At 43.6% G+C, this 24,925-nt stretch overlaps 1 protein-coding gene across 7 annotated transcripts in view; it reads right to left on the reverse strand.

The window, feature by feature from the left end:
- LOC147117127 (voltage-dependent L-type calcium channel subunit beta-2-like) overlaps positions 1-24,925 on the reverse strand; it is a 269,572-nt gene that overhangs the window by 14,201 nt on the left and 230,446 nt on the right. For all 7 annotated transcript variants that reach the window (XM_085987840.1, XM_085987843.1, XM_085987838.1 and 4 more), the window contains exons 7-11: positions 22,545-22,625; positions 20,073-20,131; positions 17,938-18,047; positions 8,654-8,805; positions 7,622-7,717 (exon numbers count right to left, since the gene is read on the reverse strand). In XM_085987840.1, the coding sequence (XP_085843966.1) occupies positions 7,622-7,717; positions 8,654-8,805; positions 17,938-18,047; positions 20,073-20,131; positions 22,545-22,625 (498 nt within the window). The remainder of the gene's footprint in view (positions 1-7,621; positions 7,718-8,653; positions 8,806-17,937; positions 18,048-20,072; positions 20,132-22,544; positions 22,626-24,925) is intronic.

The raw sequence follows: 24,925 nt of genomic DNA on the forward strand, positions 1-24,925 counted from the left end.
TCACTCCTCCAAAAGGCTGTTGATGCTGGGTTAATTGAATTTTCAAGACAGAGATCGCTAGATTTTTGTTGGGCAAGGGATATGGAACAAAGACAGGTAAATGGAGTTAAGGTACAGATCCACCATGATCTGATTGAATGGCGGAACAGGCTCAAGGGGCTGAATAACCACCTACTCCTGTTCCTATGTTCCTAAATGTACTCAAGTGAAAACTGAAATGAACTAGAGCATCATTCACCTCTGGAGGCAAAATGATGTAACCAGTCCAAAATCAAGAAAAACATTTTACAATGTAGCACTCCCAGTGCACAGCTTCATGAGATCAGGAGTCAACACCAGGAATTTGGGTGAGGAGGTCACTATGTCTGTTTAGTGGTCCTAATGATTTTATTAAGAAATAAGAAATAGGAGCAGGAGTTGGCCATATGGCCCTTCAATAAGACCATGGCTGATCTTCGACCTCAACTCCACCTTCCCGCCCGATCCCCATATCCCTTGATTCCCTTAGAATCCAAAAGTCTATCGATCTCAGCCTTGAATATACTCAATGACTGAACATCCACAGCTCTCTGTGGTACAGAATTTCAAAGATTCACAACCCTGTGAGTGAAGAAATGTCTCATCTCAGTCCTAAATAGCCGACCCCTTATCCTGAGACTATGCCCCCTCGTTCTAGACCCTCCAGCCAGGGGGGAAAAAAACACACATCAAGTCCTGCACAGGAATTCCTACTGTGCACTAAAACAGAAAAAAGACTTGCACAATGTGTCACCTCATCGCACTTTTTAGAGACATCGCAAAGTGCTTCATAGACACTGGGGTAGAAATTGGTGTGCTTTGTGCCCATTTTTCAGGCTTAAAACAAACAGGCGCAAATCATACCAATTTAGCAGCGGAACTGCTTGCATCCAACCTGCAGTTGGTCCCACCGCTAAATTCGTGGTGATCACTTATTAGGCGTTAGACAGCTTAAATATATTTACGAGGGTCTAACGCATGTTTAAGGACCCCTTTACAAGATTATTTATTGATGAGTGGGGCAGGCATTAGGCCAGCAACAAAAGATAAGTGTTACTTTATTTTCTTTAATTACATTTTCCGTGCAGCCAGGAGGAGCACGCCCGCCCGCAAACCGCCACCCCACCCCCAACCCAGAACCGCTGGCAGCAGCCCAACATTAATTTTTCTCATGGGACGAGCTCCCTGTGGAGGCACAACAGGCACTGGCAGCTCGCCACGAACATGTAGATGAGGCACAAGGCCAAAATTTGTGCCAGCCCCAGGCCTGTGTTCGGTTGTGCTTTGCTCATGAAAACAGGTCCAGACACAATCTTGGCATCATCTCACTACAACTTCCTGATTTACTTTGTCTTCTCTTTCGTACTTTTCTATATTTTGGGTGTCTTATTCTGTGGCCTTGATGCTCCAGTTTAATTTCTCAATTTAAAAAACCATCAATTATAAATATGTTAACAATATTTTAGGATTCCCCATAAAGTATCTGTCAGAGACTGACAGGTCATGTAAACAGGGAGATGGCAATTTCCACAATACTTTTCATTTCAGCTGTTGTTAGCTTGTATGTAATTAAAACACGAAAAGCTGGAAATGGACAATATGATTCAGGCAGCACTTGAGAGAGAGAAAGACAGGCTGGGAATTTCCTTGGAGCTGCTCCCGCTCGGATGCCGTAACTTTGTATACAGGGTTTCCGATGCACCTCTGGCGAAGATATGGTGGCGGAGTGGGAGCAACTCGGAGGAAATTCCTGTTTTGTTGTGGCAATGATGATGAAGGATTACACCCACAAAATTGGGCTGGATCTTGCTGGGAGCGGGACATCTCACGGCATACTCCGTTACTTTGACATTTTCCTGCATCTTTCAGCTTAAAATATTTTTGTGCCGTAACTTACTGGAAATGTAAACTGATAACGGAGTGCCAAGGGCATCTGGGACCTCAGTGAATGGCGAGACCAACAGTCTTATCTGCTTAACCAATGAGATTTAAGGCTTGAGAAAGAAACAGAGGAATGATGGAGAAGGCGGGTGAATTAGTGTCAAATCAGGTACAGAAAGAAAAATATAGAGGGAAAGAAAGATTCGATTAAGAGAGGGAGAGAGGAGACAGAAAGGAAAAGTAAGAATTTTTAAAAATAAATAATTTTCAATTTTTTATATCTTCACCAATAATTTACAACATGCAGGAATGAGATTGAACACTTGAAATTGTTCCCTTTCTGGGCCAGCAAGGTTGATTGTCATTGTATTAACAATTATCACGTGATTAAAAGGGTACTTACCCTCTTAATTACCAGACTTAACTTTCTGCAGCGAGTTAAATGACAATAAATGTGAAAATCCAGCAGGTTCTTGAGCAGCAGCGGGAGAAGTCTGAGCGGCAGCGACCTATAAAAGGTAAGCCCGAGGCACGGGTAGGCCCGAGAGCGGCGGGAGCAGTCCGAGCGGCAGCGACCTATAAAAGGTAAGCCCGAGGCACGGGTAGGCCCGAGAGCGGCGGCGGGAGCAGTCTGAGCGGCAGCGACCTATAAAAGGTAAGCCCGAGGCACGGGTAGGCCCGAGAGCGGCGGCGGGAGCAGTCTGAGCGGCAGCGACCTATAAAAGGTAAGCCCGAGGCACGGGTAGGCCCGAGAGCGGCGGCGGGAGCAGTCCAAACAGCAGCGACCTATAAAAGGTAAGCCCGAGGTGCGGGTAGGCCCGAGAGCGGCGGCGGGAGCAGTCCAAGCGGCAGCGAGCTATAAAAGGTAAGCCCGAGGCGCGGGTAGGTTTACTAATCTCCAATCTCAGAGGGAGAGAAGTAAAAAGTAATCGAGGTGTGACGTCACCACGAAGCAGGTAAGTCATTGGTAGGGAATATTTCTCTCTTTTAAAAAAAACTTTAACTCTGTGGTTTATAGTTTTTAAGGTCTCTGTGGTGTAGCGGGGCAGTTTGTAAACCAGGGCCCTTAAATATATCATTTAAAAATAATATTAATAAATTTAATTAATTACATAGAATGAGAGAGCAGGTGATGTGTTTCTGCTGCAATATGTGGGAGCTGGTGGACACCATTGATGCTCACGGTGATCACATTTGCAGTAAGTGTTGGCTGCTCGAGGAACTCCGGCTCTGTGTTGATGAGCTGGAGTCCGAGCTTCAAGCACTGCAACACAGCAGAGAGGGGGAGAGTTACCTGGACTCTGTGTTCCAGGAAGTAGTCATTCAGATGTATTCCGTGGTCAGGGACAGGAGGGTGTGACTATGAGCGAGGCAGGTACGGGGATCCAGGAGGTAGTGTTGGAGGAGCCGCAGCCCTTGCTCTTGTCCAACAGGTTCGAGGCTCTTACTCCCTGTGGGGACGGGAACGGGGACTGCAGGGAGGATGAGCATCCTGGCCACAGCACCGTGGAACAAGGGAGCCATTCAAGTGGGGGGGAGTAAAAAGAAATGTTGTAGTGGTAGGGGATAGTATCATTAGGGGGATAGATAGGGTTCTTTGCAGCCGAGAGCGAGAGTCCCGAAGGCTGTGTTGCCTGCCCGGTGCCAGGGTTAAGGATATCTCCTCTGGGCTGGAGAGAAACTTGGAGTGGGAGGGGGAGGATCCAGTTGTCGTGGTCCATGTTGGTACCAACGACATAGATAGGACAAGGAAAGAGGTTCTGCTGAGGGAGTATGAGCAGCTAGGGGCCAAATTAAAAAACAGAACCACTAGGGTAATATTCTCTGGATTATTACCTGAGCCACGAGCAAATTTGGCTAGGGTAAATAAAATCAGAGCGTTAAATGCGTGGCTCAAAGACTGGTGTGGGAGAAATGGGTTTTGCTTCTTGGGACACTGGCACCAGTACTGGGACAGGAGAGAGCTGTTCCGTTGGGACGGGCTTCACTTGGCCAGTGCTGGGACTAGAATCCTGGCGAATCGAATAACTAGGGCTGTAGAGAGGGCTTTAAACTAATTAGTGGGGGAGAGGTTTCAAGAGAGCAAAAAATAAAAATGTCAGCGGAGAAGGCAATAGAGTAAGGTAGCAGTGGGGGAATTAAAAACCAGAGCGTGTCAGGAAGGGACAGAATGTATAAAGATAAAGGTAAAGTAGTAAAGGGGGTGAAAGCAGGAATAAATTGTCACAAAACATATTTTAAAGTTCTTTATCTGAATGCACGCAGCATTCGTAACAAAATAGACGAGTTGATGGTACAAAAAACTACACATGGGTATGATCTGGTGGCCATTACAGAAACATGGCTGCAAGGTGACCATGACTGGGAACTAAACATCCAGGGGTATTTGACAATTAGGAAGGACAGACAGAAAGGAAAGGGAGGTGGGGTTGCTATGTTAATCAAGGATGGAATCACTGCAATAGTCAGAAATGATATTGGGTCAAAGGATCAGGATAGTGAAACGGTTTGGGTGGAGATAAGGAATAATAAGGGGAAAAGTCACTAGTGGGCGTAGTCTATAGGCCTCCTAACAGTTGCAACTCTGTTGGTCGGAGTATAAATCAGGAAATAGTTGGGGCTTGTAATAAGGGAACAGCTATAATCATGGGGATTTTAACTTTCATATTGACTGGACAAATCAAATTGGGCAGGGCAGCCTTGAGGAAGAGTTCATAGAGTGCATTAGGGACGGGTTCCTTGAGCAGTATGTTACTGAACCAACCAGGAGGCAGGCAATCTTAGATCTGGTCCTGTGTAATGAGACAGGATTAATAAAAATATCCTAGTAAAGGATCCCCTTGGAATGAGTGACCATAACATGGTTGAATTCCAAATTCAGTTGGAGGGTGAGAGAGTTGGATCTCAAACCAGCGTACTAAGATTAAATAAAGGAGACTATGAAGGTATGAGAGCAGAGTTGACTAAAGTGGACTGGGAAAATAGATTAAAGTGTAAGATGGTACATGAGCAGTGGTGTACATTCAAGGAGATAGTTCACAACTTTCAAGAAAAATATAGTCCACTGAGGAAAAAGGGGCGTAAAAGAAAAGACAGCCATCCGTGGCTAAGTAAAGTAATAAAGGATAGTATCCGACTGAAAACAAGGGCATATAAAGTAGCCAAATCTAGTGGGAGGATAGAAGATTGGGAAGCATTTAAAAGCCAGCAAAGAAAAACTAAAAGATTAATTAAGAAAGGGAAGATAGATTATGAAAGTAAATTAGCAAAAAATATAAAAACAGATAGCAAGAGTTTCTACAGTTATATAAAAAGAAAAAAAGGGTGGCTAAAGTGAATGTTGGTCCCTTAGAGGATGAGACCGGGAAATTAGTGGGGGGAACATGGAGATGGCAAAAACGCTGAACAAATATTTTGTATCAGTCTTTACAGTGGAGGACATTAAAAATATCCCAACACTGGACAAACAGGGGGGGAGGAGCTAAACACGATTAAAATCACTAAGGAGGTGGTACTCGGTAAGATAATGGGACTAAAGGCGGATAAATCCCCTGGACCTGATGGCTTACATCCTAGGGTCTTGAGAGAAGTGGCGGTGGGGATTGCGGATGCATTAGTGGTAATTTTCCAGAACTCCCTGGATTCAGGTAAGGTCCCAGCAGATTGGAAAACTGCTAATGTAATGCCCTTATTTAAAAAGGGAAGTAGACAAAAGGCTGGAAACTATAGACCAGTTAGTCTAACATCTGTGGTTGGTAAAATGTTGGAGTCCATTATTAAGGAAGCAGTAACAGGACATTTGGATAAGCATAATTTAATCGGACAGAGTCAGCATGGTTTTATGAAGGGGAAGTCATGTTTGACAAATTTGCTCGAATTCTTTGAGGACGTCACAAACAGGGTGGATAAAGGGGAACCAGTGGATGTGGTGTATTTGGATTTCCAAAAGGCATTTGACAAGGTGCCACACAAAAGATTACTGCACAAGATAAAAAATCACGGGATTGGGGGTAATATACTGGCATGGGTGGAAGATTGGCTATCTAACAGAAAACAGAGAGTTGGGATAAATGGTTCATTCTCGGGTTGGCAATCTGTGACTAGTGGTGTTCTGCAGGGGTCAGTGCTGGGACCCCAACTCTTTACAATCTATATTAACGATTTGGAGGAAGGGACCGAGTGCAACATATCCAAGTTTGCCGACGATACAAAGATGGGAGGGAAAGCAGTGAGTGAGGAGGACATAAAAAACCTGCAAAAGGACATAGACAGGCTAAGTGAGTGGGCATAAATTTGGCAGATGGAATATAATGTTGGAAAGTGTGAGGTTATGCACTTTGGCAGAAAAAAATCAAAGAGCAAGTTATTATCTAAGTGGATAAAAACTGCAAAGTGCTACAGTACAAAGGGATCTGGGGGTCGTGGTGCATGAAACACAGAAGGTTAGTATGCAGGTACAGCAGGTGATCAGGAAGGCCAATGGAATCTTGGCTTTTATTGCAAAGGGGATGGAGTATAAAAGCAGGGAAGTCTTGCTTCAGTTATACAGGGTGCTGGTGAGGCCACACCTGGAATACTGCGTACAGTTTTGGTTTCCATATTTAAGAAAAGATATACTTGCTCTCGAGGCAGTTCAGAGAAGGTTCACTCGGTTGATTCCGGAGATGAGGGGGTTGACTTATGAGGAAAGGTTGAGTAGGTTGGGCCTCTACTCATTGGAATTCAGAAGAATGAGAGGCGATCTTATCGAAACATATAAGATTGTGAGGGGGCTTGATTGGGTGGGTGCGGGGAGGATGTTTCCACTGATGGGTGAGACTAGAACTAGGGGGCATAATCTTAGAATAAGGGGCTGCCCTTTCAAAACTGAGATGAGGAGAAACTTCTTCACTCAGAGGGTAGTAAATCTATGGAATTTGCTACCCCAGAGAGCTGTGGAAGCTGCGACATTAAATAAATTTAAAATGGAGATAGACAGTTTCCTAGCTGATAAGGGAATTAGGGGTTACGGGGAGCGGGCAGGGAAGTGGACGTGAGTCTAGGTTCGGAGCAGCCATGATCCTATTGAATGGCGGAGCAGGCCCGAGGGGCCGTATGGCCTACTCCTGCTCCTACTTCTTATATGTTCTTATGTAATAGTGGGGAGGCTAAGGGCGAGATGCCGTTTGTGTGAAGCAAACGGCGGAACGGCATAAAAATCGACCAGCAAGTTCTGGAGATTTGTATCTCTTAATCCCCTGAATTTGCTGGTCGATTTGCACATTAATAACGGTGTGTGTCGTTAACACGTCATTAGTTTTCCAGCAATATCCAGCCTATTATCTTTCTTTCTATGTCAAATGCCGATTTACTTTGTGTCTATTTACAGCAATAATTCCATTTTTTTTTTAAAGATTTCCAGCAGTTTAAAAAAATCACAATAGCTGATTACTTATTTGAAAAGACTCCAGGTGTTGGTTTTGACCTAGTATGTAGGGTGATCAGCGTTTTAGACAGAGAATGAATGTTGCTATAAGGCATGCTCATCCGGAAGGATTTCAACCCGAAACGTCAACTCAAATTTCTCTCCACGGATGTTGCCTGACCTGCTGAGTTTTTCCAGCATTCTCTGTTGTTATTTTAAAAAGGTGCTCGATTGGCTTTCAAGGATTAAATATAATAAATTTCAATAAATAATTATGTGCAATCTATGAGGGGGGAAAAAAAGATTAAAAGTACTCACTGGAGGGCACTGAGCCAGTTTGTCTGCTGCAACCATCTGGACATTCAGGTGTTTAGCCTGGGATTTCCCTCTGGATTTTATTAATCTCTGCAAAACCTACATGCAAGGTAAAATGGGAAGATTAGGAAGTTAGTACATAGATAATAGTTAAGCAATCTTCACATACACCTGTCTAAACTAATATAAAGAATCATTCATTACAACAGAATGGTGAGCATAAAACAGTTTAAAGCCACACCATTAGAGCGAATGGGGACAATTACTCTCACCCAGTCGAAATTAGGTGGCGTACTTTTTGCACACAGCCAACTTTACCTGGGCTGAGCCTAGCCAGTTTTCCTGATTCAGCTAATTACCTGTTTTTGGGCCAGATCAGAAATTGATGCCTGCTCCAAGTTGAAGGGGGGAAGTTGTGCACTGCTGGGGGCCTTGAAAGGCCTGTGGCAGCACAAATTCCTAGCCATGCAGCCCTGTTGCACCGTACAAGGGAAAAAAGGATTGATCCGAGGCCCCAGGATGTTGCTGGCTGCCCCTTTACAGATCCCTCGACCTGAAAGGTCAGCCCTGCATCCTTGAACCTCAGTTTTTGTTGGTGGTCGCTGGGGCAGGCCCCTGGCGGTACCCCGGGTAACGATGCAAGAGTTATGGTCGCTGGGGCAGGCGCCTGGCAGTACCCCGGGTAACGATGCAAGAGTTATGATGTCACTCCCATGTAAATTTACATACATTGTAAATTTCAGGCAAGTGCTTTCTGCCCATGCTGTTTGAAAAGACTAGAGGCGCTGGAGTACCTAGTATGATCCAGTGTGCAGGGTAGGATTTACTATCATTGTCTAGTAAATGTCAGGGTCTCAAACTGAACCTTTGCTCTTGGAAAGGCAAACACCACCCCAGAATGGTGTTTAAAAAGCCCCAACTCCTTACCCAGCTTCTAGGCCTTGTGGAATTATGACGTACGTTGATGTTAGTAGCACCAAGGAAAAACTGCAAAAAAACATCAGAGTTGAAACCAAACAGTACATGCCAATTTACCTTCGGAGATGAAATCTTCACATAGACTATAACAGGAGCTAAAGAGGTTTTGCCCAACTGAGCCGGATGGTTGATCGTGTCTGCATCAAGGACTACTAACTGCAGTGTTCGTGCCAGTTCAAAAATCCGCTCTATTTCACACTGGACTTCAGCTGCAGGTGAAGAAGCAAGAACATGTCAAGGAGTGCAGGATAAATCTCTTCATCAGTTACTCTGCTTTTGAAGTTTACATACTGGGGCTATAGGTTCATTTAGAATTGTCACTGTTAAAATTACAGGCTGAGCGTTCCAAATCTGGAGTTCCGGAATCCGGACCGATTGGTGGCGGGGGTCCAGAATCCGTAAAATGTTCCGGAATCCAGACACCGAGGGAGACTTACCAAAAACCGGAACCTGGGCCCAGGCATTTCCGGACTCGGCACGTGTTTCTGATGTCTGAAGTCCGGAAATATCGCAACCTGGGCTCGGGCGTTTCTGGACCTCGGACATCAGAAACACGTTCCGAAGTCTGGAAAAACCCAAAAACCGGCTCGGCCTCAGTCCCGAGGTTGCCAGATTCGGGACGTTCTACCTGTACTACAACACAGACTGCTGCAATTTCAGTACTTTTCGATGTCCCTCATACGTTTATAGCCAGACTTTTCACTGTAAACTTGGACAGTGATTTTTCGCTGTATTACTTTGCGTATTTGTTTCTGTCCGAGCTCTGGTCTCACAATTAAATAAATGGGTCATTTTCGGGTTGGCAGGCTGTAACTAATGGGGTACCGCAAGGATCAGTGCTTGGGCCTCAGCTATTTACAATCTATATCAATGACTTGAATGAGGGGACAGAGTGTAAAGTATCCAGGTTTGTTGCCAATACAAAGCTAGGTGGGAAAGTAAGTTGTGAGGAGGATGCGAAGGGATATTGACAGGTTAAGTGAGTGGGCAAGAACATGGCAGATGGAATATAATGTGGAGAAATGTGAAGTTGGTAGGAAAAACAGAAAAGCAGAATATTTTTAAATGGTGAGAGATTGAGAAATGTTGGTATTCAGAGGGACCTGGGTGTCCCTGTACACGAATCACGGAAAGTTATCACGCAGGTACGGCAAGCAATTAGGAAAGCGAATAGTACGTTAGCCTTTATTACAAAAGAATTGGATTATAAAAGAGTAAAGAAATCTAACTACAATTATATAGGGCTTTGCTGAGACCACACCTGGAGTACTGTGTACAGTTTTGGTCTCCTTTCCTAAGGAAGGATACTTGCCTTAGAGGGAGTGCAACAAAGGTTCACTAGGCTGATTCCTGGGATGGGGGGGGGGGGGAAAGATTTGTCCTATGAGGAGAAATTGAGCAGACTAGGCCTATATTCCCTAGAGTTTAGAAGAATGAGAGGTGACCTCATTGAAACATATAAAATTGACAGGGCAGATGCTGGGAGGATGTTTTCCCTGGCTGGGGAGTCTAGAACTAGGGGTCACAGTCTCAGAATAAGGGGTCAGCCTTTTAGGACTGAGATGAAGAGAAATTTCTTCACTCAAAGGGTTGTGAATCTTTGGAATTCTCTACCCCAGAGAGCTGTGGAGACTCAGTCGTTGTGTATATCCAAGACAGAGATCAATATATCTTTGGAATCTAAGGGAATCAGGGGATAGTGTGGGAAGGTAGAAGACTAGCCATAATCTTATTGAAAGGTGGAGAAGGTTCGAAGGGCCAAATGGCCTACTCCTGCTCCTATTTCTTATGTTCCTATTAATGGAAAGTCATGGTAGATTCGCCTACCTTGCTTATTCTGCATAATTTGCAACAAACATATATTCCTCTGGGGCATAAAAACCCAAAAGGAAAAGTGATCCAACCATGGCTAACAAAAGAAATTAAAGCTAGTATTAAGTCAAAGGAGGAAGCTTATAAAGTTGCCAGGAAAAGCGGTCAACCTGAGGATTGGGATCTTTTCAAAAATCAGCAAAGGGGGACCAAGAAATTGATAAAGGGAAAATGGAATATGAGCACAAACTAGCAAAAAATATAAAAACGGATTGTAAAAGCTTCTATAGGTATGTGAAAAGGAAAAGACTGGCGAAGGTAAATGTAGGTCCTTTACAGTCAGAGACGGGAGAATTTATAATGGGGAATGAGGAAATGGCAGAGAAATTAAATAAATACTTTGTTTCTGTCTTCACGGAGGAAGACACAAAAAACCTCCCAGAAATATGAGAAAACCAAGGGTGTGACGAGAATGAGGAACTTAAAGAAATTATTAGTAAAAAAACAGTACTAGCAAAATTAATGGGACTAAAAGTCAATAAATCCCAAGGACCGGATGACCTACATCCTAGGGGTTTGAAAGAGGTGGCCATTGAAATAGTAGACACATTGGTTGTCATCTTCCAAAATTCTATAGATTCTGGAACGGTTCCTGCAGATTGGAGGATAGCAAATGTAACCCCACTATTTAAGAAAGGAGGGAGAGAGAAAACGGGGAACTACAGACCTGTTAGCCTCACAGCAGTAGTTGGAAAAATGCTGGAATCTATTATAAAGGATGCAATAACTGGGCACTTAGAAACTAACAGTAAGATTGGGCAGAGTCAACATAGATTTATGATAGGGAAATCCTGTTTGATAAACCTATTGGAGTTCTTTGAGGATGTAACTAGTGGAGTAGACAAAGGGGAACCAGTAGATGTGGTGTATCTGGATTTTCAGAAGGCCTTCGATAAGGTCCCACACAAGAGGTTGGTGAACAAAATTAGGGCACATGGAATTGGGGGTAATATACTAGCATGGATTGAGAATTGGTTAACACAGAAAATAACGAGTAGGGATAAACTGATCTTTTTCAGGATGGCAGGCTGTGACTAGTGGGGTACCGCAAGGATCGGTGCTTGGGCCCCAGCTACACACAATCTATATCAATGATTTGGATGAGGGGACTAAATGTAACATTTCCAAATTTGCTGATGATACAAAGCTAGGTGGCAGTGTCAGTTGCGAAGAGGATGTGAAGAGGCTTCAAGGGGATCTCAACAGGCTCAGTGAGTGGGCGAGAACATGGCAGATGGAATATAATGTGGATAAATGTGAAGTTATCCACTTTGGTAGAAAAAACAGAAAGGCAGAGTATTTCCTAAATGGTGAAAGATCGGGGAATGCAGATGCTCAAAGGGACCTGGGTGTCCTTGTATATGAGTCACAAAGTGAATGTGCAGGTGCAGCAAGCCATTAGGAAGGCAAATGGTATGCTGGCCTTCATTACAAGAGGATTTCAGTATAGGAGTAAAGAAGTCTTACTCCAATTATATAGGACCTTGGTGAGACCACACCTGGAGTATTGTGTACAATTTTGGTTGCCTTACCTAAGGAAGGATATACTTGTCATAGTGCAACAAAGGTTCACGAGATTGATTCCTGGGATGGCGGGACAGTCATATGAGAAGAGATTGAGTAAACTAGGCCTGTATTCTCTTGAATTCAGAAGAATGAGAGGGGATCTCATTGAAGCATACAAAATTATTACAGGGCTTGACAGGATGGATGCTGGGAGAATATTTCCCTTGGCTGGGGAGTCTAGAACCAGGGGCCACAGCCTGAAGATAAAGGGTAGGCCACTCAGGACTGAGATGAGAAGAAATTTCATCACACAGAGGGTGGTGAATCTTTGGAATTCTCGACCCCAGAGGGCTGTGGAGGCTCAGTCATTGGGTATATTCAAAACAGAAGTCGATAGATTTCTGACTAGTAAGGGCATCAAGGGATATGGTGATAGGGCCGGTGAATGGAGTTGAGGCAGAAGATCAGCTATGATCTCACTGAATGGCGGAGCAGGCTCAAAGGGCCGAATGGCCTACTCCTGCTCCTATTTCTTATGTTATGTTCTTATTATTGATCTTTTTCTGGCACTGCTTCATTGTGTACAGTGTTATTAAGCAGGCATTAACACTGGTAGTGGTCTCTTCCCATTCTCCCTTGGCTGCTCTTCTTGAAGGGCTCTCGTGCTCACTATCAAAGAAGGACCCACTCCTCAACCTCACTTCCTCAAGGGGAACCCCTCTGGCCCATTGGAGAATAAGGCCAATCTGGAGTACAGCCAATCTCAGTCCTTCCAGACACTTTCAGCAGAAACTTCATTGTTTCAGAAATTGTTCTATAAATTACAATATTCCTTCCATCACAAAAAACTCTAAATAGATTCCCTTGTTGAAAATCAATACAGGCACTTTCTTGTATTATATCAGGCCCATACATCGCTAGAAATCAACCACTTACCAGCATTTTCTCTGCTGCAGCTTTTCTAATCTGAATCATATACATGTGCTGTTATGTTTTCTTAAAAATCTTGTTTAATTAACAAAACATCAGGAAAAATGACAAAACAGAATGACAAGCTGTGATCAAACATGGACAATTCAAACCAGTTGCCAAAACCACCGCAAGAGTTATATTTGGGAACATCCTCTTATTCTAATGAGTTTTCAATAGTCTAAAGCAGGGAAAAGTTTAGATTTCTAACACACAAAACCTGGACATCCAAGCCGGGAAGATTCACACTACGTAGCAGTACTGGATTTCTCTGGCTCCTCCTTCCTTTCAGGATCAAGAATACTTCCAGATGCCAAACTACAGAATTTCCCGTGAAGCCACTAACTGATAGTATTCACTGTCACTACAACAATGGACACCCAAGAGCAAGAGTATCTAAAGGCAGCAGGGAAACAGATTAAAAATGTACACATCTTTTACCACATAGGATTTCTTCCAATAGCTTTCTGCTCCTTTAATTACCAGATGAAGAATACTTTATTTAATGCACTTTATTCTACAGTAAATTCCACTGTTCAGCCCCAATTATACTGGCAAAACTATATGGGGGGAAAAATTCAGTTGTTTGCGCCTCCAGTTAGTGCCTTAAGAGGGCGCTATTGGGGCGCAAAGCAACTAGCGCCCGGGCGCGGCGATGTTTGCGCCGCTCACGAAATTAACTAGACATTTTGCGGCGGCGCTAAACACTACCGCCACGGTCTCCTGCGCCAGCAGATTGTGACGTCAGTCAAGTGCGCAATGTCCCATTAGCGCCCCGGACCGGATATTGAGTGGCGCCCCCTGCCTTACCGCCTGCCGCTAGCAACGACAGGTTGAGGGGAGCGTTATGCTGTCAGAAAGGGACTGGGGGAGCGCTATTTAAAGGCAACCACTTCCTGCCTTTTTTTGTCGGTGACATTTTTGCACCACGCATTCTGAGAGAGAGAGAGAGAGAGAGAGACTTCTGGAGAGATTCAACGCTGTGTGAAGGAGTTTTGAGTACTGAGCAGCACTTTGCAGGTTTATTTTGATTTGCCCTTCCTTGCTTCGCCAGCGCTCTGAGGTAGCGCCTCGCTCCTCGGCTTTTGCGCCTTACGACAGGTGTGAAGCGCCTGATTTAGCGCTCCAATCACCTCCAGGGACGATAAAAGCCATGTTTGCTGTCGGAGGCGATAATTAGCACCAGGCGCTAAACTTTGCGCACGGCCGATAATGGCGCCCCAAACGGGGCGATACTGAATTTTTCCCCCTATATCACTAAAACAGCAAATCATCCAACTTACTACGAGCAATGCCATTGGAAATTTGCTAGCATTCAGGGATGGGTAAATTCACATTTGTTTGCAAATTTACATATAAAAATGAAATCCGCTGACTATATTCCACTCAACTCTAGCTCTCTTACAACCATGGAATCTCCACATGGCTGGCGAGTAGGGCTCAGACTCAAGGCTTCACAATGATTTTCAACATATGCCACTATAGCTAGAAGCAATTTCGGGCCAGTCACACAGCAGAAGTGGCAAGTGTAAGAGATGCTCTGCTGCTGCTTCTTGTGCTCTTTCTACTTACCGCCAAAGAACAAACCTAAGCACTGGGCCAAAAGCACTGCTGACTGCAAGCCTGAGCTGAGACTGGAAAAGACAAGCTTGTTTCTTGTTGCCCTTTCTCGTAAATTATAAAGAAAAAAATAATCAGATTCTGGTTGGCAGATAATTGGTGGGGAGTGGAGGGGGGGGGGGGGGGATGAGAGAAGGTTGCTTTGTTTGCGAATATTTTTTTGCAGTTTCAGCAGCTCCCTGGTGCATGCCAGGAGAGAACTGCCACTTTGGGCCGCTAATGGCTTCACACCTTTGACATCAACAACAACAACAAATCAACTAAGGCCTTCAGATAACTGGGGGAGGTGGGGGCGGGGAGTAACAATGAAAATTCAAGATTTGTGCAGCTAGATAAGTGAAAAAAGCCCCAATTAAAAGTTAGTGACACCTGCGTCTTCATTCATAACTTAATCATTTACCAATTTCTGTTCATTACAACCCTTGGGCTGGATTTTCCTAAACTTTTGCACCATAGTAATGATGCATCTATGGTGCACACCAACATTATGGCACAGAAATGCCTGGAAACTGTGAAAGTGACTTATGCAGTTTCCTACGCCACGCTGTAATTCCTGCGACTTTTGCGCATATCTGCCGAGATCCTTGAGACAATAATAGCTCCACTCCTCTACATCAAAATCAATGCCGATTACGATTTTGCTGAATGAACACTACTTTGTCCGCTGGATACTATTAGAACCAGACCTTACAGCCACTTTAAAAATCTGAGGTTATACTGTGGGATACTAGTGTACGAACGTTAAGTTGTTATTCTGAAATTTCTCTCTGTTATATCAGAGAAGGAGCTAACTCATTTATAATAAATGGCTTAGTGCCTTTGATAAAATACCAGAAAAATTTAAGCGTTCATTTGCTAGTCTCCCACAGCATCATTATTGGGTTGTTATTATAATTTTAAAAAAAATAGAATTTGCAAGTGTCCTTTTTTCATGGGATGACCCTTCCCGAGAGCCTTCACTCAGTCTTTCCCTACAGTGATATAACAGAGACAAATACAATTCAGTAGAAAATAGGGAAGGAGAACTGCAAGTCATAAATAACTGAATAACCTCGTGTTTACCTTCTGTGTGCTTGCCCATGGCAAGGTATGTGCCCTGCAGCGAGTGTGAATCTAAACTTTTGTGCGCCCTCCCTACAATTTTCCATCCGTTGTGCTTGGGGTGGGTCAGGTAAGGATTCGGAAAATCTACCCTATTGTATATTGGTAGTGAATACAAAAAAGCAGATGTGTTCAAACGAGTGTTATTTGTTCTCAAGATGCAGGCAGCGCTGACGAGGCTGCGTCTATTGCCCATTCCTAATTCCCATGAGGTGGTGGTGGACCTCCTCCTTGTACCACTGAAGTACTGACACAATGAGACACAAAGGTGATCAATCCTGAAATACCACATTTCAAACACATCAACGTGTAGAGCTGTCACATAAATAACCTGCGTGGGAGGGTAACTCATTGAACTATGACTATTCTTCAAAACCAGAAAACAAAGCACAGCTAAAAACCAAATGCACAGACATAAAAACAGCTGAAAGAATTTGTTGCCAACTTGCCATCATTATACATACCCAAAGCATCTGCAAAGGGAGGGCATTAATAAAGCAAAAGGATAAAAAAAAAGCCAAGACAATCAGGTTTGTACTGAGCACAGAAAATGCATTATAAAGCAAAGAAGGTACTGTATATACAATGGAAATGCACAAACACCTAACCATCTATTATTTATATAAAGTAATACCACAGACACAAGTAGTACAGTAAATTTCACAGTGAGGCTAGTGCAAGAAATGGAAAATGTCAGACTCGTTCAGTAGGGCGTGCTCTACTGGGGTTAAGTTATACTGTTGGGGCTGAGTAGAGACAGCTTTAATCTGCAGCTGTCCCTGCTATACCTGACCTGGCAGTACTCAATACAGACACTAGAGCCAAAAAGTGACAACGTGTTCAAGTGCCCAGCACTAACCTCACAAAAGTAAGCAAAAAAAAGGTTGTGAAAATTTCTTAAATGACCAGAAGTTGAATATCGAAAATATTCCATCTCCATTGTACTATTCGAGAATGAATAATTTCAATTGGGAGTTCTGATTTTATTTTTGTCCAGAGTACAAATGATAGCATGTATGCAGGCATAATTAGGAGTGCATTTCAATGCAAGATACGTGGTGATTTCCATGACAGGGTCATTTCTGTCTTTAGCGTTCCGTGTGCAGCGCTTTGAATACAGAGCACATCATCAGGAATTCAGGAGAAATTAAAAAGATAATTTTCCTGGATATTTATAACCACCCTAAATAACATAAGAACATAAGAAATAGGAGCAGGAGTAGGCCATTTGGCCTCTCGAGCCTGCTCCGCCATTTAATAAGATCATGGCTGATCTTCTACCACATCTCCACTTTCCTGCACCAACCTGATATCCCTCAATTCTCTTAAAATTCAAAAATCTATCGATCTCTGTCTTGAAAATACTCAACGACTGAGCCTCCACAGCCCTCTGGGGTAGAGAATTCCAAAGATTCACCACCCTCTGAGTGAAGAAATTGCTCCTCATCTCAGTCCTAAATGGCCGACCCCTTATTCTGAGACTGTGACCTGTGGTTCTAGACTCTCCAGCCAGGGGAATCATCCTCCCTGCATCTACCCTGTAAGAAATTTGTATGTTTCAATGAGATCACCTCTCATTCTTCTAAACTCTAGAGAATATAGGCCTAGTCTACTCAATACCTCCTAACAGTGGCTCCCCAGTCAGCGCACTGAGGTACTGTGTCAGGCAGGTGTGTGTAACTCTGAATTATTGTGACTTCTTATGTTTAGCCAGGTCAGGGGTAACTAGCAGAAGCCAGGTGTTTTCTACAGGTCAGTGTGGTCACCATGTGCTTCTTACTTAGACTCCATGCTGCTAGATGCAGACTGGCAGAGGCCTGGGAATGAGGTCAATACAAGCCCCTTAAATGAGAACAGTACTGTATGTAGTGACTGCAAGAAAAAGGTTTTAGAAAATATGAGTAGAACAGTAACAGCAAAAACTATTTCCAAAAATCTTCCATTTGAACTAAAATTATTCAATGCATTGTGTATAAAGTTATTACTAATGTTTCACAGTCAGATCAGAAAATATGACTTTAGAATAACTAGTTCAGCTTGGCGAACAGGAATTGACGGCACTGTAACAAACAGACTTACACAAGCGTTTTACTTTCTAAAGCACACACTCCATAATTTTTTGACGTGTCAGTATGAACACAAGCTCAGGTACATTTTCACCTAACTTATCCACTATACACCAAAGTAAATTAACCCGATCTCCCCATTTTGGATAGGGATGAAAATAAAACAAAACCACATGACACAATATGCACCGAGATCAATATACTTACCCAAGCTGGATCTGGTGTTCGAGCGTTCAATTATTGCATGCTTACTGGGATTATTTAACACTGAGCGTTTGGCAAGGGAGATGTCAGCTGTGACCCGTGTGATTGATATCCTAAGAATAATCGAAAAGGATGATTTTTAAAAAAAAAATTTAATTGTAATTTTAATAGTTCAAACCGAAATATTCTATTAAACAGAAGCCTGATATGGACACAATTGCAACTAGCACATCACTGTACTTATAAACTGCAGTTTATGATGTCCTAACAATGAGTTATTCAATTAGTTTCCTAACTGTAAATTCTGTATTACTTAACTGACTAAATTAAATCAAAAATTCAGGTAGACTGACCCATATGAAAGTTGTGCGGCTTCTTGTCAGAATGTATGCTCGGAGGCTTTCAGTCATGCTGAGGCTGTACTGAACACGCTCTAACTCCAGTACAAATGTCAATTCTTCACTGTTCCTTTTCTAATTTCCTGCCATTTTCTAACCTCCTTTCCAAAAGATGCATCATGCCTGGGTACAGTTCCGTGGGCAGCAATTACCCCCCTGGTACCTCAGCCAAGAGGCCATTTTGGTGCAAGCCCAGATGGTGACTTTTGGCAGCCTTTTCAACCTCAATGGTGAAATCAGCCAGGGTTCCTACTAAAGTGTACATGTCTGTTGGACACATCAGGTGAGCACAGCAACATACCTGTGGGGAATAGCCTGTCAACAGTACCTATTTTTAAAATTCGTTTATGGGATGTGGGCGTCACTGGCAAGGCCAGCATTTATTGCCCATCACTAGCTGCCCTTGAGAAGGTAGTGGTGAGCCGCCGCCTTGAACCGCTGCAGTCCGTGTGGTGAAAGTACTCCCACAGTGCTGTTAGGTAGGGAGTTCCAGGATTTTGACCCAGCGATGATGAAGGGTCAGCAATATACTTCCAAGTCAGGATGGTGTGTGACTTGGAGGGGAACTTGGAGGTGGTGGTGTTCCCAACCACCTGCTGCCCTTGTCCTTCTAAGTGGTAGAGGTCACGGGTTTGGGAGGTGTTGCCGAAGAAGCTTTGGCGAGTTGCTGCAGTGCACCTTGTAGATGGTACACACTGCAGCCACGGTACGCCGGTGGTGGGAGTGAGTGAATGTTTAAGGTGGTGGATGGGTTGCCAATTGAGCTTCTTGAGTGTTGTTGGAGGCAAGTGGAGAGTATTCCATCACACTCCTTACTTGTGCCTTGTAGATGGTAGAAAGGCTTTGGGGAGTCAGGAGGTGAGATACTCGCCACAGAATACCTAGCCTCTGACCGGCTGTTGTTGCCACAGTATTTATGCGGCTGGTCCTATCTAGGCTCAAACATGATGGAAAGTTGAAAATAAACTGCACAAAAAGGAGAAATTCTGAATGCTCTGTAATCATTAACCAGTATTCCGCTTGATATTCTTCCACTGTTAAAAAAAAATTGACATGTGTATAGCTGTTACTCACAAGGGTTTTCTGATTGAGTTACAGGAAGTAAATGGGATTGGATTGGCAATACACAAGGAGAAAGCTAATTGAGCCCAGTGATATTCACTGTTTTCAACTTCCCAGTATCGAGTTAGAGAGACCAAATAAAAATGTGACCGAATGACTCAGAGAATGACGAAGAGGAGAATGAAATATTTTCCAAGGCTTCAGCAACCCAACTATATATTATTATTATTCCATGATTTAATCACGATCACTTAGTCAGAGAAAGAAACACCTGCAATGTCAAACTCAAGTTATTTTATGAATGATCACAACATAACAAAGAAACCAGGACTGTGTCTCCAACTAATTTTCCCACACAGCCCTCCACCCTGCTTAAAACTACCAAATACAAAATCTTTCTTACTATTATTGTCAACAAGTTTAAAAAGGGTGCGTCTGAAATCCAGCACAGAGGGAGTGCATCTTAAGAAATCACGGCTGTCTGCAACCAATTATTATCTGATCAATAAAATTGACGCACTTTCGGCGATTCCACTCCCTACAAGGAGTGCTGGATCTTGGAATAACCCCTTTAATATAAACACATTAATGGATGGTGACAAAGCATTGAGGATTCAGTCTACACATTGCCTCTACTACATTCATCAATTCCCAACTATCCTAGAGAACAGTACATACCTTCCTTCAAATCTGCGTTTCAGAAAGTCAAACAAGGCTTTTTGCATCATGTCTGTCACCTGAAGAAAGGAATGTTATAAAATGCAAGTTTAATCCATGTTTTAACAATATAATACTTGGAAGAGAAACCCACATATTTGACCTACAATTTAAAACTGAATTTATCATATTTTATTCTGTTGAGTTTAAAATTAACTAGGAAGCGGAGCGTGATGCCTGGATTTGGCAGTTCCAGTTAGATGTTGAGTCTGGAACACAGGAAAGTACGGACCAGAAAGGTCAGTCTGGTTGATCCTAATAACCAGTATCTTCTCAATTGCCCACTCCATAAACTATTGATCCAATTCTCCCGTAATATTTTCCATGCTATCTGCCTCCATTACCTCGAGTAATTCAGTACATAGGTTCACTGCCCTCGATCTGCTGTTGGGTCACACTAGCATATGTCCAAACTAGCTCTAACATGTCACCAACCCATGGATTATGTTTGCATCGTCACATTTGGAATGTTTAAAATCAATAGAAAATGATCAGGCCTACCATCCCTCCAGCATTCAGTTGCATTTTTCGTTCAATGCCATCTTTTAGGTGTGGGGAACCTAAGATAGGATTCCCACCCTCTAATCAACGCAAATATGCTTATTCCTAAATTTACTACTCAAAGAAATGTCTGAAGACGTTTATTTTAAAAAGCCCCTATTCCTTTTGCTGGACTGCAGAAAGCATTAATTTATACATCTTTACATATGCCAAACTGGTCACAAAATTCAAACAATTTCAACTTAATGTAGTCAATAAACATGAATCTACTACAACAGCTTTATTTGGAAACCTATAAATGGGAAACATTGCAGATGCATTTTACAGCAGGACTATTCAAAATGTCAGAACCCTGATATTCTGGTAAACTATTGAGAAGACTTGTGATAATCTGTGTAAATGAACAAAATGGGAAACTGTTTAAGCAATTATTATTTCTTTTTAAAAAATCTAGTGAACAAAAGTTCCTCTTACTGAAACTGAACCAAATAAAATGCACATAATACGCACTTTTCCTTTTCTCCAAAGATTCACAGTTTGGATCCATATTCCAATGTGAATGCAAAAATGCACCTCCAAGCTCTATTCATCCTAAGCAATTTGTGTATGTATGTGCATCGCACTTATAAACGCACTGTTAATACTACAGTTAGAGTGCCTGGTACTGCTCACAGTGATGTGGAGCCAATCCTGCACTGCTCTCTAGTCAGGCAAGTAGAGCTCTCATGTTTGCTTATAGGAATGCAAGAGCACTGCTCATCAGTATCTAAATACTAGTTACATTTTTATTCTACCCACGAGCCACATTGCAAAGGTTAAAAATTAAGTTTAAAAAGTTCCCAGGCTTTTAATGTTTGTTTTGTAACAGTTGCAGTTACACAGCAGCCACTGTGACGCTAGGGCAGTGCGAGGCTACCACCTGCCAAACGTCCGTGTGTCGTCATTTCTCTCACTTCAATCCATAGTTGTACAGCTGGTTTTGTATAGATATAACTAAAATCCACATCACATTGATGCATAACCCATAGTACAACCAGGCCATTACACACACCTAGGTTTCAATCCCATTTTTCATTTTGCCAATTCTCCTGCATTTGGAGAGTTTCATTGGTGAGATCATGGTCCCATTTCCTCTGACTGAGAATCATGATCTCATGCATCTGAAGGGCTTTGCTTCTCACAGGCAGAGTAAACAGAAAGGGCCCTACATGAGTCATAAGATGTAATGTAAACACAACAGATGATAAGTGGCAGCATCAAGGGTCCAGTTTACCATCTTCCTCATTTAATAAAACCCATAATCCCCATTTCCCATTGAGAATCGGCAGTAGGTAGTTTCCTTAAAATAGGTCTCAGAAAGTCAAACAATGATTTTGCTGTTCTATACTGTAGGAACACTTATGTTTTTGCAAATATACATAGGGATTCCACCAGCTGGTGTATACATGCTTAAGAAAACTTTATGGAGAGGACAATCTTGACGTTCTCTCTGCCCACATGCCCAAATTGTGATGCTGGTGCGATCTCTTCACAAGAGTCAACATTCTGATGCTATCCTCTCTGCTGGCTACACTTGATGCTGCCATCTCTCCAGCTGATGTTCTGTCACTTACCCGTGTCCCAATACTGCCACGTCCTGATGCTCTGCCTCTTTTCACCTACTTGCATCCCAATGCTCTGCCCCTCCCTGTCCTCATCCAGATATTCCGCCTCCTCCCCGCTTGAGCCGTGATACTCTGCTTCTCCACCACCCCAATCCGAATGTCTTGGCACTCTGTCTCCTTACCTCCCCCACCACCCAAGAGTCAATGTTATGGCTTTCTTTTACAGCAATTTAAAAAAAAAATTTTTTATAAAAAAGTTGTTTATAAAATCTAGATTATGTCACAGAAGGCAATAAAGCTGCTTATGGACGATTCTTGATCTACTTACCTCATATCCTTTCAAAGAAGGCCCCACTAAAACTACTGGTCGCATAGAAGGCACTACATCATAGGGAGGGATGTGCTCAGTCTGTGTGAAGAAAACATATTCTTAGAATGTCATGAACAGTATAGTTTCCAAGTTGCCCCCCCCACCACTTTCAACACCAAATTCATAAGTAACAGTTATGCACATACTGCGTCATGGAATCTTTTCTGTATATATAATTGTTGTCAGATTAAGATTCATATTTCTTAGAAATTGTTCTGGGAAGCATTGAATGAGTTTAATAGTGTTTGCTGGATTGTTTCTATTGCGCCCATTGGTAAATATAAAATGGACCCCAGTCCTAATCAACAGCTGAATCAGACAAAGAAAATGTCCAAACTAACTTTCCAACTAAAAAGATAATTGCAAACACATTTTTTAGTACATATATAAAAATGAAGATTTATGTATTTTAGCTGCAATTTTCCTTTCAATCATTATGTTCAACAGTAGCAAAAAAAAAGGCAAGCCTTCCTGATGTAATATGTTGCTATGACACGGATTGCTTTGGTGGCTGATGAATAGTGCCGGCACCTGTAACGGTTGCCTTGTTCGTGCCTGGCAGCCTAGAACAGGAACCCTGTTGCATGAAGTCTGGTGTGTCGAACAAATAAAACAAAACCCACTGCGGGATTTCAAATGTTCACTGCTTATTAAAGGACAACAGTTGTGGTGTAAGCAAGAACTGGGTGGCCTAGAAATTCGGTATAGCCGCGTTTGGGGCACTAGTCCTGGCGATGCGCAAAGTTTAGCGCCAGGCGCAATTTAGCGCCACCTAGCGCGATACTGGGTTGCAGCGCCTCTAAAGGTGATTGCGGCGCTAAATCAGGCGCTGCACGCTACTCTTAAGGCGCTAACCCGGCGGCGCAACCCAATTTCACGGCGGCGGGGCGCAGCGAGGGTGCTGTCAATAATCACTTTCCCTGAGACACACTGGCGCCGGCCAGCTCTTAAAGGGGCAGGTCAATTGGCATCACCAGACACACTCACTGCCTTGTAGGCCTTCAAAGCGGTGGGAGCCTACCTGTGGCGCACCAGCCTAGCAAGACATGGAAAGGGTGAGGCAGAGGGCGGAACACCTCACTGATGGGGCATTGGATGCTTTGGTTGGCGCAGTGGAGTCAAGGCCAAGGAAGATGGTCGGAATGTGATTTATGCTTTGGACAGTCTCCCGGGTGTGAGAGGCAGTTTTGCTTTCTGTTGCCATAGCTTTCTCATGTTTGAAGGAACCACATTTTGTGTAATGAAACACTTTCTTCATTTACAATGGCCATGCCTGCTATTTACATGCATCTTGCCCTTCACAGGCTTGGGGGTATCAGACCGGTTCCATTCCTGTTCTTAGAATGGCAGCAAGCATTCCAGAGATGTCCTGCACCTTATCTGAGGCTGCAGATCTGTCTGAAGCAGCTGGCACAGCTCAGTCACCACCTCCTTTCTAAATCGCAGCCTTCTGACACACTGCTCCTCCGGCATGTTCATGTAGGAAAACTGCTGTCGGATAACCGTGCCAGCGTAAGGTCTGCTGTGGCAACGTCTGTTGGCCCTCCTCCGTCTGGCCATGCCCGCCCCCCTTTCCCTGCATCTCAGTGCCCTTTCCAGATGATTCAGCAGCAGGACGTTCCCCTCCAATGCAGCCCCCATAATAAGTGCCCACAGGAAGGTTCCCCGTTGTCAAGGCTCACCAACAGCAAGGTGATGGTCAGAAGGCTGAAGATCGTCTGCCTGTGCTGGCTCAGTGGTCAAGTGGCTCTCAGTGTGCAGCTCAGCAACTCTTTGTAGCTCTCGAGGAAGTTGTGATCCAAAAATGGCTGCCGCTTTTAAAGCACACCAGTCCCCTTTAAATAACGCTCCTCCAGCCCGAGAGCGACTTGGCAAGGCCCAGGTAAGCTGTCACTATTAGCGCCAGGCGCTACGGAGGGGGTCGCCACTGAATTTCCGGTCCGGGGCACCCAAAAGGCGTTGCACACTCAAATGACGTCATAATCAGCCTGCGCCCATGAGCGGGCGCTAAGATTTAGCGCCGGCGCTAAATGCATGCTCAATATGGGGCGAGGCGCTAGGTGCCTTGCGCCCGCCCAGAAATTGGCTAGCGCCCCACTTCTCGGCCTCTTTAGGTGTTAATCGGTGGCGCTATCAACCGAATTTCTCCCCCGGTGTGTTTAGTCCCCAAGAGTGGTAGAGACACATACTGACAAAGTAATTATTTAAACAGCTTATAAACACAGGGCATTGCAGACTTTTGAGCCCCATTTAACTGCTGAATTCTGAAGGCTACCACTGCTAATTCAGTCTGCAAGAATGCCAATCACACAAGCCGATATCATGAATGTAATATAGAC

The sequence above is a fragment of the Somniosus microcephalus genome, chromosome 5, assembly GCF_052327205.1.
Source record: "Somniosus microcephalus isolate GS21.2 chromosome 5, FLI_Smic_1.0, whole genome shotgun sequence".
In the NCBI taxonomy this organism is placed as follows: Eukaryota; Metazoa; Chordata; class Chondrichthyes; order Squaliformes; family Somniosidae; genus Somniosus; species Somniosus microcephalus.